The sequence below is a fragment of the Oryx dammah genome, unplaced genomic scaffold (assembly GCF_014754425.2).
Source record: "Oryx dammah isolate SB20612 unplaced genomic scaffold, SCBI_Odam_1.1 HiC_scaffold_10, whole genome shotgun sequence".
Taxonomy (NCBI): Eukaryota; Metazoa; Chordata; class Mammalia; order Artiodactyla; family Bovidae; genus Oryx; species Oryx dammah.
Genome location: NW_024070194.1, coordinates 6,037,274 through 6,055,021, shown reverse-complemented (window position 1 = coordinate 6,055,021; position 17,748 = coordinate 6,037,274). Strand labels below are relative to the sequence as shown.

At 44.5% G+C, this 17,748-nt stretch overlaps 1 protein-coding gene across 1 annotated transcript in view; it reads right to left on the bottom strand.

Annotated features, from left to right (window-relative positions):
* Nucleotides 1-277: 277 nt before the first annotated feature.
* The window catches only part of ZNFX1 (zinc finger NFX1-type containing 1), a 26,461-nt gene continuing 8,990 nt past the window's right edge, over nt 278-17,748 (bottom strand). The window contains exons 4-14 of the mRNA XM_040248112.1: nt 14,672-14,803; nt 12,943-13,091; nt 12,214-12,363; nt 10,797-10,911; nt 9,285-9,535; nt 7,475-7,614; nt 6,325-6,479; nt 5,762-5,907; nt 4,806-4,916; nt 4,389-4,484; nt 278-3,772 (exon numbers count right to left, since the gene is read on the bottom strand). Coding sequence (XP_040104046.1) covers nt 1,334-3,772; nt 4,389-4,484; nt 4,806-4,916; nt 5,762-5,907; nt 6,325-6,479; nt 7,475-7,614; nt 9,285-9,535; nt 10,797-10,911; nt 12,214-12,363; nt 12,943-13,091; nt 14,672-14,803 — 3,884 coding nt within the window. The 3' untranslated portion in view covers nt 278-1,333. The remainder of the gene's footprint in view (nt 3,773-4,388; nt 4,485-4,805; nt 4,917-5,761; nt 5,908-6,324; nt 6,480-7,474; nt 7,615-9,284; nt 9,536-10,796; nt 10,912-12,213; nt 12,364-12,942; nt 13,092-14,671; nt 14,804-17,748) is intronic.

The window sequence follows — 17,748 nt, the reverse complement described above, 5'->3', positions numbered from 1 at the left end:
AAATGTATGGTATGATTATCTCTGGGAAGACTCATGAAGCTGTTAGGATTGCCACTGGGGAAGGAAACTTCAAGTATCCCTTTTTGTACAAGTTGAAAATTTTTCTTTTTACCAAGAGTAAAAATGACTTATCAGCCAAAAACAGCAACAACAAAGAACAGAAAACCTCTCCCTTCCATAGAAGATGAAGGGCTTCCTTGTAGGCAGTGCATCTATCCCCATCCTTACCATCTCAAGTTCCCTGAGCTGCTAACAGTTGAGGACAAACACAGACCACTGGTTTTCTCAATCATTGTTTTTATTGGCTTTATAGGCTAAAGTGCATAGTAAAGACAAAAAAGGAAATGTATACATAGCAAAGGGATGTTTTCTTGCCAACATTAGAAAGACCTGAGATGCCTAAGTGTCAATTATAGGGAACACTGGACTGAGGGAGTATGTACGCAGGCAGACCTGGGGGCTGGCTTCTGGTGTGGACCTGGGACCTGCGGAAGCCACTGGCACGCTAGCCCTGGCCAGGTCAAAGCTGCAACAGAGGGGTCGGGACAAAGGGCCACACACTGGATAGGTGCTTCTGGTACCAAATCAGAGTCTAGTTCCACTCAAGGCCTTGGGGAACCAGCACAGCCAGTGCACCTCCCCTACTACAGGGAAAGTAACCTCCACCATCCCAAAGTGCAAGTCACAGGAAGGGTACGGGAGTCACTCCTTAGCCTAGGCCTGCTGCACAAGCCCCCAGCTGTGGGGTCACACCTTCCCCCCCTCAGTGAATATGTAATTGGGTCATGATTGGTCCGCGAAGTCTGTCTCATCACATGCCTCCCTCTCCTGGAACGAAGGTGCCCAAGGAGAAGAGGAAGAGTTCTTGTGCTCCTTGAAATGATAATTCACAAACAACAATTCTGGGCCTCTGTTTATTAGAGCAGAAGTCAGCCTGCAAGTTAGGGCCTGGCAATTTAGAATGAGTCTGCTTCACTGAGCTCATATCTGCCTCTGGAGCACTGCAGAGAAAGAACATCTGACTGAGTCAGGACCCAGAGACACTACAGGCAGCCCTGGGTGGAAGCCCAAACATGCTCCAGGCAGTCTGTCCACTAACTTGTAGGAGAGAAAAAGAAGAGAAATCTGTTAACTTTGCTCTCAGTTCTGGAGGTAAAGTGCTTACTCTAGCGCAGGGGGTAAATCTAGAAACAAATGTGGGCAAGCCCTAAAAGTGGCTCCTTAAATAGGTGCTAAGACTAAAAGACAATAATAAACCACCTTCAGTTCCTTTGGCAGGGAGCTGGCCCAGCCCTGCGGTGGCCAGGGCAAAAGGCAGTGGGCTGCCACCTCCCTACATCATCCTCTGGAGCTCCTCATAGTTCATCAGGTTGTTGGCCGTGTCAGACCAGGCAGGGTGCTGGGCTCCATCCATCTCGGGAGCAAGCCGATTGCTTCTTTCCAGCGTGTGGTTTGCCCCCCCGATCACCTCCTGACACTCAGGGCACGTGGCCCTCTGCATGGCTCCCCCACAGTCGCCAATCACATAGATGTGGCCATTGGGGCACTTGAACCAGTGGCCCCGAGGGTAACCCATGGCTTTGACGATCTGCACTCGCTCTTCCTCTGAGATGCCCAGGCCAGAGCAGGGGAGAAGGGCCTTCAGAGCGTCCATCTTTCTCTGCACAAGCTGTGCATCCTTCTGGGTGAACTTACACGTTCTCTCAAGGATGCTCCGGACAGTGCGGATCTCCTCAGCGACGCTGCCTCTCACCTTCCCCTCGGCCATCTTACAGCGGGTCAGAAGGTTCACCAGGTATCTGAGCCTCTGGATTTCACTTTGGAGGTCATCCAACTCCTGGCTGCTGAAGCTCAAACGTTTCTTGGCGAGCCATTTGTGAACCTGGTCTAATCGAGTCCTCACTTTCTTTTGCTCTAAGACATCCACGTTTTTCAGGGAATCATATAGGCCAGCCAGGTGGTCATAGAAACTGATATAATTCTCAACAAGGCCCAGGTCCTTCACTGACAGATTCTTCTGGGCCAGCTTCTCTTTCAACTTCAGGAAATCTTCCGGGAGCAGCTGGCAGAGGAGGTTCTTCCCCTCTAGTAGGGCCATAAGTCGCTCCTGGCTGACTGCGATCTCCCCTGCTGAGCCCAAGATCTTTTCCTTAACGACTTCAATCTCTTCCAGGCACTGTTTGAGGCTGGTTCCGTATCTCAGATTTTTGCGGATGGGTACCTGGCAGATAGGGCAGACCTTCAACTTGATGGCCACTTCGTCACCTTGCTCATTCATGTAGCGGTCTAGGGCTTGCACTTCAAAGATGTGGCTGCAGTCTTCCAGCTGTACAAAGCGAGCATCTGGCTCATCCTCAGAGCCAAAGAAGATCTGGGTGACTTCTTCCTGGTGGCAGACACGGCACTTCTTGGGGCATGGTTCCCCACACAAACCAATGCACGGGTGGCCACAAGCCAGCAGCTTAGTACAAGGCACGTAGCATGGTGGTCGATTACAGGGCTCAGAGCAGAGTCTGGTGCACCGGTAGTGCCGGCAGCGCCAGATGCAGGGTTCCATGCAGGGAGTGCACAGTTCCCCACACTTCTTCTTGCACTGGCTGTGGACGCAGCGGTTCTGACAGGGCCGCTGGCAGGGTGGACACTCGCCAGTGCAGGGCTCCTGGCACTCGTGTGAACAGATGAGCAGACGCTTGCAGGGCTGCTGACAGCGCTCGTGGAAGCGCCCTTCAAAGCAGCTGTGGCAGGAGCCGGGACATGGATGCCCACAGTCCAGGGTGCTGCCACACTTGGAGGCACACTGCCCAGTGAGGCCGTGCCTGAGGCCCCCCGTGTGACCACACTCCATCTGTTGTCTGTGCCCACACCTGAGCTCCACGGTGACCATTTCTGAGCACAGCCATACACAGTCTTCACCACATGGGTGGCTGCACCTGTGCCCACATTTTAGGACCTTGGGGCAAGGCTCTTGGCAGCAGAAATCTGACTCAGGCACAGAACACGGGACCATTTGTATATGGCCGCACCGGAGAATGGTTTTGGGCACCTTCACCTGACAAGGCTGACACTCCTGGAAGCAGACAAGAGGGCACCGATGCCCATCTTGGCAGATCACCTTCTGGCATGGCTTCATGCACTGGAACTCCTTGTGTGAGGAGTCATAGGGGTGGCAGGCACGAGTGCAGACATGCCCGCAGCCCAGCCGGAATTCACAGGGTAGGCTGCAGCCTCCTTCGGGCACTTTTTGGAAGTCAGAAGCTTTGGATACTAAAGTGTGGGTATCGGGGTGGTTCTGGCAGCAGAGCCGGAGGGCGCAGCCGATTTGATCATTCTCTCGAAGGGTGTGGATGATCTTGCTCCACAGAGGCACCTTGGCCAGCATCTGCATGTTCCCAATGCAGTACATGCCCTTCTTGGCGCGGGACAAGGCCACGCAGATGCGGTTGGATATCTGGAGAAAACCCACCTTGCCTTCCTGATTGCTGCGTACTAGCGAGAGGAGGATGATGTCATTCTCCTCCCCTTGGTATTTGTCCACCACATGGACCTTGACACCAGCGAAGGTCTTGGCAGGCATGAGTTTGCGCAGGCAGAAGAGCTGCCCAGTGTAGGTGGTGAGGATGGTGATCTGGGAGGGCAGGTACTCCTGGCACAGGAAGTACTTGCACAGCTCTACCACAAAGCGAGCCTCGTGCGGGTTCTGGTGGCTTCTGCCTTCTTGGATTTCCTGTTCAGGGAAGGTGTGTTCTACAAAGAAAAGGTTGGAAGAGACCCCCTGGAAAGAAAAAGAAGACATGTTAGGTTTACTCATGGCAGCTTTTTCTAGCTTCATGTGTGCTGGCCACGGCCCTGTTCTGGGGAGGAACCTTAGAAGGCTTCTGTATACTCTGTACCACAATCTTTAATTTATGAGCATCTGCTGTGCTGAGTGCTTTATATACATTATCTCCTGCAATATAGTAATGCAATCAGGCAGCAACCATTATTCTCACTGTACAGAAGACCCTTACCCTTAGAACTGGTATATAATTTGGTAAAGGCTACACAGCTACTAAATGGCAGAGCTGGGATTCAAAGACCCAGGTGTGTGTTCTCAACCTCTGTACCACTCCTTTTCTTTTTACTGTTTGGGGTTTTTGGTTTGTTTGCTTTGCTTTGTTTTTGCCACTGCTCGGCTTGTGGGATCTTGGTACCCTGATCAGGGATAGAATCTGGGCCCTGGCAGTGAAAGCACTAAGTCCTAGCCACTGGACTGCCAGGGAATTCCCAATAGCTAGCTTTTTAGAAAGCTGGCTGTATACCCTTCTGAAAGCCCCTTTTCGTCCTGAGGAAAAAGATAACTTCCTAGGTTGCTGACAGCATCAGAGAAAGATCAGGTAAAGCAGATTCACCTTAATCTTCTCATATTTGAGAACAGAAGGATGGTTTTCCAGATCCTGGTAAATATGAGGGGTCAAAAGCCGGGCAATTTCAGGACGCATGCGGTGCTGAAATAAGACATGTATGTCATTAAACACATGGGCAGAGAATAAATGGACAGTTTTAAAGACTAAATTGCTAGTGGAAAATCTGGAGAGATGACATTTGAAAAAAACAGGGAGAAAAGAGCAGAAGAGAAACAACTTCTTCATCTGACACAAACTCACCACGGCTGGTCTTGTGTTATTTTAAAACAGAAAACAAGATCAGCCAGAGTCATTTCATTACTAAACTAGCTTTATTTTATGAACCCTTTCTTGTTGGCCGTTGGCAGGCTGCCAGGAGCCTTCACCTGGACATTTGGTAATAATGAAGATCTAGCTTCTCACCTGGTAATTCAGACGGACAAAAGGAATGTTTACTTTCACCAGCCGTTCAAAGAGGGACACCTCCAGGTTGAAATTCTTGGCCAGGTCATACACATTGGCGCTGGGGCGCAGCTGAAAAGAAAAACATGGCTGAGGATTGTCCACTAAAAATGTATGTTAACCATTCACTCATCCACCCACCTATCAAATGTTTTTCAAGTGACTTCTGGGCTCCAGGCTCGGCTTTAGATGTTAACAGGCTAAGGGCAAAGAGTGACAAAGACCATGAAGCCAAGAAATAAGGGTGAAGTGACAGAATGCCTGGGGGTGGAGGTTCCTTAAATAGGTCTCCCTGAAGAGTGACATCTGAGTTGACACCAGCATGGAGGAAGTTGCTAGTCATTCAAAAAGGAAGCCATAAGAGGAAACAGAAAGGACAGGAGTTGGGAACACAGAGAGCAAATGAGATAGATGGTGGTGTGAGGTGAGGTCAAAGAAACAGGCTGTACCCTGAGAATATAGGTCTTTGTAGGCCACTTTAAGATGCTTGATTTTTATATTTTTTATATTAAGTTCAATGGGTAACCACTGAAGGGTTTTAAGCTGGGGAGTAACATGACCTGATTTCAGTTTTTTTAAAAAATTCACTTTGGTTCCTTTATGAGGAATGGATTACAGCATGGCAAAAAAAGGAAGCAGTAGGATGAGGAGCATGCTGTTTTAAGAGTCCACTTAAAATGCCAAGGTAAATTAAAAACAGCAAAGAGGCCAGATGGCATAGATGACGCTACTTCTAAAATACGCCCCAAATCTAAGAGGACCTGCTCTTACACTGGACATGGGAGGTGAGGAAAAGAGGAATCACAGAAAGCCACCAACAAGCCTGAGGATGGAGGAAGGAAGCAGAGGCCAGGGTCTTCCTGTCTGATCCCACCCCTGCAGAGAGTCAGTTCATCTTCTAGAGGGCCCAGGCCTACCTGCTGGTGGTCCCCAATCAGAATGAGGTGCTGGCAAGCTTTGCTCAGTGTGGCAATGGTGTGGGCCTCAAGGACCTCTGCAGCCTCTTCCACAATGACGATCCGGGGCTCCACCTTCTGTAGGATCTGGCGGTATTTGGCAGCACCTTCAGTGAAGAGAAGACTCCTCTGAGTGGATGTACTGGACTCTCTGTGTCACAGGACTGGTGCCTGGGTCTGGGTCTGTTCCAGCTGAGTCCTCCCGTCCACCCAGGGCTCTGGGGACCACTGGACAAGAATGAGTGCTGCTGGACCGTCTCCAGAGCAGCAGCGTCCCCATGCCGTCACTGCTGAGCACTTGCTCTCACTGCGTTTGGAACCTCGGCACTGGGATCATTAGCTGCTGAAGTTCCAAATACAATGGAAGCAGGAGGGTGAATTTCACCAAGAGAATCCAAAACAGAGCTTGCTCTCCAGAGCTCTTCATGGTATTTTCCTCTAACCTACTAAAGAAGCTTCTCTTTACCTGTCCCAGATAATCTGATAGGCATCTGGCACCAACCGTGAACTCCATGCTTTCTTACCTGTGGTTGTCATTCCTACAATCTGGGCGTCTTTCAGGATGTGCAGGTCTTCCTGGAGTCTCAGCTCAGCCATTCTCTCTGCTGACGTGCGGTACTGGCGTTCATAGTTGAGGATCTTTCGGCGGGTGTCAGCCTGGTACATCTGGAGCCACAGCCTGAAGAATGTGAAGAATGAAGGAGAGGGAGCCACGTGCTCTTTGAGAAGTGGTTTAATCCCCTTCAGTGTGCCCTATGCATATGTGGAACCTATACCCTAGAGGAGGTTACATGCCACAGAGAAAGAAGACAAGACCCAGATGTGCAGGGACCTGAAGAGTCCTGCACAACAAAAAATGCCCAACAAAAAAGATGTGCAGAGAGATGTATGTAAGTGGTCAGGAACTAAGGAAGGAGGGGGATAAAGAACAGATGCTAATTACTGGACAAGAGTAAGGAACTTTTAAAAGCTTCAAGAAGCATTTCTCACAAACTGTCTCTACTCCATTCCTGCCAAGTCCCCTCCCCCCTCCTCCCCCAATTCTCCGTAAGTAAAACAGTTTATGTCAGCACTCTTGCTATAAAACCTTCCAACTTTCCTCTTCAGCCCTAACAGGCCCTGCACAACCTGCCCACTGCCTCCCTCTCTGGCCTCACTTTCCATTGTCTGAGCCACAGCCATGGTGGTTGCCTTCTTTCAGGTTCTCCAACAAACATGCTCCCTCCCGTCTGGAGGCCTTTATGCATGTGGTCCTCACAAGCTCACCTGCTCCCCTTCCCAACTGGCCTGCATAAGGCCTACTCATCTTTCAGGTCTTGCCTCCAGTGTCACTTTCCTGGATAGCTCAGACCAGCTCAGCTCCTTGGTTCTAATATTCTCAGCTCCTTGGTTCTTCCCTTCTCAGTGGTGATGCCTACTTGTAACTTTTTATTTGTGGAACAAGATTTGTCTCCCTGGTTAGACTCTAAACCCCACAGGGTAGAGCCAAGTGTGTCTATTCTATCCCACGGCTGCATCTAGCACTCAGCTCATTGGGAGTGCTCGATCAATCATCAGTTAGCACTAATGTTGAGGATTTGAAGGGCTTATATTCTAGAAACAGGAAAGGGACACCCTGGGGAAATTACATGGACTGGCTGGGGGTGGGAGGGAGGATGGGGACAGGCACTGTACCTATAAAGCTGCCAGCGAGAATTCAGGTCCAGTTGCCAAACATCCTGGATTTTATTGGCCTCGGCCTCAGTCATGGTGTTCAGCTTGCGAAGCTCAACCTTCACTTTCTTCTTCATTCTCTTTTTCTGGCTGCGCTGGGTCTGCAGATATCAATACCAGTCAGTCACTGAGCAGAGATGGGCCTGGTTCTAAGATGGGGGCCAGAGCACACTGAAAAATGGAACTGTCATCTCTGATGGACACTTCTTAAATGTTCCACACTCTCCCCACAGATATTTCATTGCTAAATGAGTGCTCTGGAGCCAGTATGTCTTGGTTCTAAGTCCCATCTACTACTTATTAGTTGTGAGACCTACAGTAACTTACTGAACCTCTATGTGCCTCAGCCTTCCCTTCTATAAAATGGGAATAATAACAGTACCTCTTCATAGAGCTGCTGGATTGACTGAAGCAGTAAAATACATGGAAAGCACTTTAGAAGAGTGCTGGCAAACTAGTTATTATTGGGTGTCTTTTGACCATAGTCTGCTTCTTATTCCTAAAACATACATCATGACGATAGTGGAGGTATAAGTCTCTCTCATTAAATGCTATACAAACCCTGCTAAGATGGTCTTAATGCTATTATATCAAGATAGTATCTTAAACACGTGGGTGAAAAGCACCATTTAGGAGAAAGTACTCTTCCTTGGCTCTGTCAGAATCTGAGGCCATGAGCCTTTAGAAGGACTAGCATGCCAGATGGACGTCACAATATTATGGACTCCCCTTTGCTTCAAAACCAAACAATCAACTCCTCCTAAGGCCACAGCAGAGAGATGCCCAATCCATGCTTCTAATTGGGATCGTGATTCTGTCCCTCACATATACAGACGTTGAACTGAACTAGGAGATCAGGCTCAAAGCCAGCAGACTGGAGAAAGCTGCATCAGTAAAAACCTGCCCTCAAAGTCCGTTAGATCATCAATAGGGTTCAGTGTTCTATCGTCATAGTAACACACAGTAAATTCTGAGGACCCCAGGGTTCCATCAAAGGAAGGAGAAGACAGAAAGTCTGGGCATTTATACTATTCTGGCTCTAAAAGAAATAACCAATTTCAAAGTGAATGAAGGAGAAACACTCCATTCAGTCTATACAGCTTACTTCATTCTGTTTTACTTGAATCCTCTAAAATCCTAACACCCTGGCTGGTTTGCTGTTGAGAATATCTATAAAAGCACCAAGCACTAAGGCCATCAGTGTCTGATCTGACTCCTATGTGCTACATTTCTCTAAAAATTCAAGAGAAGTCCTCAGCTACCTGCTTCCTGTTTTTCTAAGTTAGCATTTATTGGCAGGACCCCTCTAAAAGGCCATAATTTTTATACCCTTGAAAACTGGACCTATCTTATACAAGGATTAGGTTGTAAGAGGGGTAAATGAAAAGTGAAAATCACTCATTTGTATCTGACTCTTTGGGACCCACTGGACTATATAGTCCCTGGAATTCTCCAGGCCAGAATACTAGAGTGGGTAGCCTTTCCCTTCTCCAGGGGATCTTCTCAACCCAGGGATCAAACACAGGTCTCCTGCATTGCAGGCGGATTCTTTATCAGCTGAGTCATAAGGGAAGCCCTGTAAAAGGGTAAATTAAGCTAATTATGAGAATGAAGTGAATATAGTGCAACAGAAGAAGGTGAAAATCAGGTCAGGACAGATGGTCTCAGGTCTGTTTCGGGAGAGTTTAACCCACAATCCCCTGGCGGTAATAACTGAAATCCCCTTTCCCACTCTGTTAGGGCTTTCAAGGGCTGTGAGGAAGTGAGTTACCTCCCACTCTCCTGCAGCTTGCTCCTGCCCGGCTGCAGTCCCGGGGCCATAGTTGTCTAGCCTCATGGCCAGAAGTACTTTCGCCAGCTCCTGGACTGCCCCTTTCTCTTCCTTCTTCCGTCGCCGGGGCCGCACCACCTCTTCCTCCTCAATCATCCGGTCTGCTTGGATCAGGTCGGCCTCCTCTGCGATCTCAATCAGCGAACCGTCTTCTTCCCCTTCCTCCTCCTCCTCCTCCCTTTCTGCTTGGGCTAAGAGAGGAGAGCAGGCAGGACAGGGATGGAGAGTCTTAACATCAAAGGGTAAACAAGGGTACCTACTAGAGCTTAGATGCATGGAGACATTCCCAAGGTTTAAATGGTCACCTCCGCTGAGAGAAACACAGGAGGAATGAAGGGGAGAAAGACATGTTTCCTTACCCACATTTTTGTTACATTTAGAAAATCACATGAATGTATGCCTTTTTAAGGGAGATTTTACTTATGTCAATACATATACAAAGGAAAGAATACAACATAAACATGCAATTTAAGTGATAAAAATATATAAAATGAACACCCAGGTATCTTCCACCCGACTTAAGAAGCAGAAAGTTACCAATTTCTTTGAAGACATTTGTGGGCTGTACTAACTTGAATTTTTTATTACTTATTCCTCCCTTTTAACTTTACCATATACATGTTGTTGTTCAGTCACTCAAATGTGTCCAACTCTCTGTGACCCCATGGACTGCAGCACACCAGGTACCCCTGTCCTTCACTATGTACCAGAGTTTTCTCAAACTCATGTCCATTGAGTCGATGATACCACATGTATAGTGTATGTGTGTACGTGTGTTAGTTGCTCAGTTGTGTCCGACTCTTCAACTCCATAGCTCTTCTGTCCATGGAATTCTCCAGGCAAGAATACTGGAGTGGGTTGCCATTCCCTTCTCTAGGATATAATGTATATATATCTTTAAATAATGCATTATCTAGCTTTGACTTTTCTGAGTTCTAAATAAATGAAACCACATTGAATATATTTTCCTGTAACTTGCTTTTTTCATTATGTTTCTGAGAGTCATATCATATTGCTGAATATGCTGTAATTCATTCCTTTTTACAGTTGTATCCATTATCTGAATAGATGGTAATTGATCCACATGAATGGACATTTGAGTTCCTTATGTGGTTCTGCCAATCAATATCTCCACTAGTATCATATCAGAGTTCCCACTGTTCACATTCTTATCAGTATGAGGTTACATCAAACATTTTAATTTTTGCCAGTCTAGTAGGTGTGTAATAGTATATTATTGTAGTTTTAATTCCTCTTGTGTCTAGTGAGCACTTTTCATGTTTATTGACCATGAAGATTTTGTGATATGCTTCTTTAAAAGTCTTTGATTTGTTTTCCTATTAAGCTTTTATTGGTCTTTTTTGATTGATTATAGCTCTTTATAAATTCTGGGCATTACTTTAAAGTCTTGCTCTTCTAGTCTTAACCACATTCCACCATTACACTTCTTACCTGTATTTTCAGGTGCTGCTGGAGCAACACTTTGGGTGAAAGAACCAACACCCAGACCGAGAAACTCCAACATCATGGAATGCTTCCGACTCTGGAAGCAAACCCATTCACTATCCTGAGGAAAGAAGAATTATTAGTCAATTAGAATTCTATGACAACTCAGTATGAAGGAAAGGTCTTCTCAAGGGATCAAAAGGTAATTTCCCTAGAACTCTCTTAAAAATGCAATGTTTGGGCAACTGGGTCTGTTAATAGAACTCGTACAGAATTTTAAAAACAAAATTTTCCTGCTTCTTTTGACAAAATCAGGAGCTATGGGGACAATGAGCCTCTGTTCCTGAAAGGCAACAAATGGCTGAAGAGCGCTGTTGCCATGCCTTTTCCGGCTTGTCTCAGTCCTCACTACTTAACAACACAGTTAACTAGCCTGCTTCAGTCAGTCACATGACCTGACTGACCCTTTTTAAGTTTTTGGGTTTGTAACCCTGGAAATGCCAACCCACTGATAGTGCAGCTACCATTTCACTGGATTCCTGGACACCCACTTTATAGAGATTGCGTCGTGGACTGCCCTGGTAGTCTGGTGGTTAATACTCCACACTTCAACTTGAGGAGGGACTAGAAAAATCCCTGGTGGGGGAACTAAGATCCCTGTATGCTGCGTGGCACAGCCAAAAGAGAAAAAAAAAATCCAGAGTACATCAGATACTTCTTATAATATCCTTTGAATGCAGGCATTATTATTCTTGTTGACCGCTGAGGGACCTGAGGATCACACTGGCTCAAGTCACACAGTCAGTCTGTGTGACAAGTCTGTCAAGTCCCAGGCCCTCTATACATGCTAAGTTGCCTTGCTATGATTTAGTTTCATTTAATAAATACTTCGAGCACACTTACTATAGTTAAGAGGTTTACAGATATTAACTTGCTTATCCAATAACAATCCTATAAGAATTAAGTTGATCTGTAAAAGACTGCCTTTTTGCAAGTTAAATTTACAAATATTGGCAATTTCACATAGTTCAACTAAATATGATCCCCATGTGTGTGTGTTTTTTGTTTTTTTGTGGGATCTTAGTTCCCTGACCAGGGATCAAACCCATGCCCCCTGAAGTGGAAGCTGAGTCTGAACCACTGGACCACCAGGGGAAGTCCCTATCCCCCTTTATAAAAGAGGTAACAGGAACAAAAAAAAGTAACCCGCCTAGAGCAAAATCAAGATTCATATCCAGCAGACTGGCTCTAGAGTCTTATTTTTGACTAGTACATTCAGGTGACTTTTCTCCCGAGCAGGAACTTTCACGTCACAGCAGCATCACAGCAGACTGCAGCTAATACTTCGACTGCTGCTTCTGCCGGAGGCTCCCTCCCAGTCCTGGGCGAGAGAGGCCTGTGCCCCACAGGACGACCCCTCTACCTGGTTTGGTCCATTCATCAGGCTTTTCCAGTGCTGGGGAGAGATAAACTTCTCCAGATGCTGTTCCTGTAGTACCCCACGCATGGTACACTCCAGAGTCTGGGCCCCTTCATGCAGTTCTTGCTCTGACTCCTTCATTTCTGTCATGATCTACCAAGAGCAGAGGGAAATAAGCGGCTGAGGAAGTATGTCATCATGCTCGGCAGAACTCAGTCTCTGCCTTGAGGGAAAACAAAGGTAACAGAGGAACAGCTAGTCTTAAAACCAGAGGATTAGTATCTAAAATGTCTAAAAGCCTCCTACCACTAGTAAGAAAAGGAAACAAATAATACAACAGGAAAATAGACCAAGTATACCATGGTGGAGACTTCTCTTTCCCTTAGTAGTAAGAATTCAGAGTTTTGGTTGGGCACAACACTGCCCAGCTAGATGATATTTACCTGGCCAACAGGCTGGAAGAAGTGTTATGGGTGGTTTGGGAGAAGTAGCTTTAAGGTCCTGGCAGGGGCTGGGAGGGGTGGTGTGCCCTTTTCTGTCCTTTATCCATCTTGGGCTATGAGGGCAAAGATCCCACCATAGGATTAGCAGAATGGAATGCTGGAAGGAACCTGGGTCGTTCCCAGGTTTGTGGCACTTCCCTATCTGCCCTGGCCTGCCCACCCACAAAGCCACTGCTGTCTTGGTTGGTTCTCCCTTGAGCAACCTCAGATCTCCGAAGCTGGGACTTACACTCATGTAGGCCCTTCGGAGGTGCATAGGGAGGTTGTGGCGGAATTCCCGCTTGTTCCGCAGCTCCCTCAGGGTGAACTGCTTCAGGATTTCACTGTTGCTCCTTCCACCTACACGCACAATGCTGGTCTTTTGACACTTGTAGATGCCTAAGGAGCAAAGTGGAGCATGGGCAGAGTTAAGAGGAGCTATGCTGGATTCTCTTGGGTAAGAGCTGCATGTGTCTGGGGTGTTGATGCAGCTGGTCCCTTAGGGTACAAACTGGTATTTACAGGAAATCTACCCTACCAGTGAACAAGAAGGCCCGAGAGATGACGTGATCTGCAGAGCAGTAAAGTGTGATGCTTCAGTGCAAAGGCTTTAGACTCGGACACCTGGGGACCCAAGTGTTGTCTTTACCACTTACTGCTATGTAACCTGGGGCAGGTCACTTAACTTGAGCCTCAGTTTCTTTGTCTATGACTTGAAGACAGTAATACTTTCCCTATAGGGCTATGGTCTGGATAAACGAGAATATCTTTCTAGCTTCTAGGGGGTGCCTGGCCCAAAGTAAGCATTAGTAAATGCTCTCTATTCCTCACTCTATAGATATTTACTGACTGCTTATTATGTGCCAGGCTAGGTTCGGAAACTAAAGTAGTCAAAATGCAGGCTCAGTTCCTCATTTGTTCTCATGACTCACAGTCTACCAGAGAAGACATGTAAACATTTTAACTTAATAAAATTTAATACTACAAATACATACTAAAAGTGTGTAACAGGGGACCTTAACTAGTTGCGTGGGGTATGGATCTAATTTTTGAGGATCTAATTTAAACTGAGACTCCAGGAATACTGAAGATTTAATGTAGATGAATGAATGATATAAAAGAGTGGAAAATAATAGTCTAAGCATTATTTTCCAAAGAAAAAATAAATACTTATTCATTAATGCAATTAATATTTTTTGAGTGTCTAGAATGTGTCAGGATCTGTGACATCAGGCAGAAATAGGACCAAAGTTCTTAGCATTTATAGTTCAGGGTAGAGACATACAAATAAATAGTTACATATGTGGCAATTAAGTCTTAAAAGAAAAAATACAACAGGACTTGGGGCAAGAAGGAAAGTCCATATGAAGTGAGACCTGAGGAATGAGCTGGAACCATCTGGGCTGGATGCATCAAGACTGAGAGAGAGAAGAAAAGAAAAAGTACATGCTAGGCAGAGGAGACAGTATGGGCCAAGAAAAAGCTGGAGGAAGACAAGAAATTGTAGACAATCAGTGTGGCTGGAATTAGAACAAGGGAAGAGGTAGGACAAGAGCGTCAGACTTAGGCTGGAGCAGACAACACACAGAGGAGGGCATGCAACCCACTCCAGTGTTCTTGCCTGAAGAATCTCCAGGGACAGGGGAGCCTGGTGAGCTACAGCCCAGGGGGTCACAAAGAGTGAGGCACAACTGAGCGACTAAGCACAAGCACACAGATAACACACAGCCTTTCCTGTCATGGTAAGGACGGACTGTGGACTTTCTTCAAGGTGCAACAGAGAGCAACTGAAGTCACTCATGGTTCAACTACATATGTCTTAATAGAGAAGTTTATTTTTTCAGCTGTGCTATGTGGTTTGTGGAATTTCAGTTCCCTGACCAGGGAATGAACCTGCGCCACGGCAGTGAAGCCCATAATTCTAACCACAGACCACCAGAGAACTCTCAACAGAGAACAATTTTGCCTATAGATATTACCTTCCAGAAACTGGTCCAAAGCATGATTAGTGTAACACACAACCAAGATGGGAAACTTCTGGACGCTAATTTGCCAAACAGGCTCATTGGTTAGAAGGGCCTGAACAATTTTTAGACCCACATAGGTTTTGCCTAAAAAACAAGGAAAAAGGAGTTAAAAAAACTTAAAGAGACTTTCTAAAAGGAGTAATTAATTACTTACAGCAAATTATTATTATTTAAAATTTTAAGGCAATACATTGAGATCGTTTAAAATCCTAGAAGCACAAATGGTTTTCTATTATGTTCTCCTCATTCTTATGTCTCCAGCTACCTAGTTCCTCTCTTGGAAACAACCAACATTACTAGTTTATTGCGTAACTTTTCAGAGACAGTCATTCTATGCATACACAAAGAAAAATGAATATACAGTCTTTTTCTAGCTTCCCCCTTCCTTTCTAAAATACAAATAGTAGCAGACTATTTTCACTGCTCTATATCTTGTTTTTTTTCACTTACTAAAATTGGAGGTAGTTCTCTGTCAGTACAGAAAAAGAATCCTTTGTTTTTCACAGCTGGAAGGCATTGTTTTCAGCTAGTTTTCTACTGACAGACATATATTAATACACTGTTTCCAATCTCACATGGTGAATTATTTAGAAATGCTTTTAATATACCATAGTAGAGTTGCCTTTGTGATAGGAGGGAAAAAGTCACAGAAATCAACACTGGAGTTAAGAGTTATGGGCTCATGAGTAAACACTAAATTCTTACATTGTGTCAGGCTAATAAGGTAGCCACTGTCGTCAAAAGTACTCAATATTTAGTAATACAAGAAAATAAAAAATTTCAGTATAGCGGAATACTTTTCAGTATAGATAAATAAATGACAATTTCTTGCTTCTTTTTCTTCAAATAGTATGTATCAAGTGTCAAATAGGTGTTAGATATGGGGTTTAGTACAAGAAATACAAAACAGCCATGGTTCTTATCTTCCTGGAACTTACAGACTTGCAGAAGAGAAAGATAATCACACAAACAAATGTAAAAATCACAAATGTGGGAAATGAGAAATACAAGGTACCAAGAAAACAACTGGGATTCTGGTCTTACTCAATGAGACTAGAAGAGGCTTCTAATCTATCACTTCTGGGAAAGTGGTAACTGAGTAAGGCTGGGCCAGAGAGAATAGAAATGGACTGGCTGGGAGGTTCCTGCCATCTTCCAGGGAGTGACAGAGGATAAGACCTGGCTCCAACCGCTGAGATAAGGAGGCAGACTGGGGAGCAGTTTCAGAGGTAAACTTCATTGCAATAGGATAATGGTTTGGCTGGGCTGGGGAACAGAAAAGAGTAACTCCCATGTTTTTAATTTGGAGTCTTGGATGGATAAGGAGACCTCCAGAGAAAGAAAATCTTTATAATTCAATATTTACCCCTTCTCTCCCACTGCTTCCTTCCCCTTAGAATGGATACTTTTTGGGATTTCTACCTCCAAGATGACCCCTCTATCACCTCCCCTCAAATTCACAGGTAGGCTATTTTTTAGTAGCTGCGTGCGTGTGTGTATGTGTGTAAAGCTAGTGTGAAATTACTAAATTATTACTATACTTGGAACTAAAGAATCCCAATTCAAATGATAATATTAGGGGAAGTTATTTGGAACACAACATTTTTTAAATATACTAACAGCTCCTACAAATCAGTGAGAAAGGGAAATCATCCAATAGAAATATGTCAAATATAAAAAGGCAATCCATAGAAGCAGTAATATAAGTAGCTAATAAAGACAAGAAAGGATATTTAATCTCACTCTTGATTAGAGAAATACAAATTAACCACTGTGATATACATTTCTAGAGGGCAATTTGGCACTACCTATTAAAATTACAAATTCCCATATTATTTGATTCAGTTAGGGATTTCTCCCCTGGACATATTCTGCTTCTGTGTGAAATGACTCACAAACAAGGTTATTTACTGACATCGTTTGTTTTAGTAAATCCTTCCATAGAGAACTGGTTAAAGAGATTATAAACTAACTATACAATGGTATATTACATACTCATAAACAGAATACCACTTGTGTACCAATATGAAAGGATCACCAAGATATTTTATAAGTTAGCAAAGCAATATGCAAACTGTTTTCTAGCACAGTGAGTTAAAAAAAAAGTGGAGGAAATAAATATAAGTATGCATTTGCTTGAATATTCATAGACTATCTCAGGAAGGATAAATAGGAAGACAATAACATCATTTGCTTTAGATAAAAGAACCAAGTGGGATGGTGAGGGGAGAAAGACATGGATTAAAAAAAAAAAAAATTGAACATAAAACTAAAATTAAAATGAGCCAAAAATTTTAATCTCATAGATCAGGGAAAATTGCTAATGAGAAAAGAAGATTGATAACATACAACAATGCTGGGAAGTATATAAGGAAATAGGAACACTAATTCATTCTTGGTGGGAGTACAAACTGGTACATCCTTTTCTTCTTCTAAAGCCCTGAAAGCATCACTTTAATTATGCATGTTTTCCCATCATATGGGTGTCTCATCAGTAAGAGCTTTGCATTTTGTTACATTAATTTCTTATCATGAGCTGCCATTATTTTATTGGTATTTTTTAAGGACCTCTTCCCATTGTTTTTTTAATATTCTTTTGAGAGGGTAATATAGCAGTACCTACTAACTATTAATGTGAATTCCCACCTTAACGAAAAACACTACAGAAGTAATTAGCAGAGTACTCAAAGATAAACACACACAGAACTAGATATATGAATACTTAATAAGCACTGTCTGTGAAACTAAAAAACAAACAAAAAACGCAACATGGTACGTTTACGCCATGAATACAGGCATGTTGTAAAAAGAGTGAGGTACTTTTCTAAATGTGATTGTAGTGTAAAGAATGTAAAAATATCCCTAACATGTAGTTATATATATACATATGTAAATTGTAGACCCATATATATATATATATATATATATACATATCGGAGAAGGCAATGGCACCCCACTCCAGTACTCTTGCCTGGAAAACCCCATTGATGGAGGAGCCTGGAAGGCTGCAGTCTGTTGCAGTCCACGGG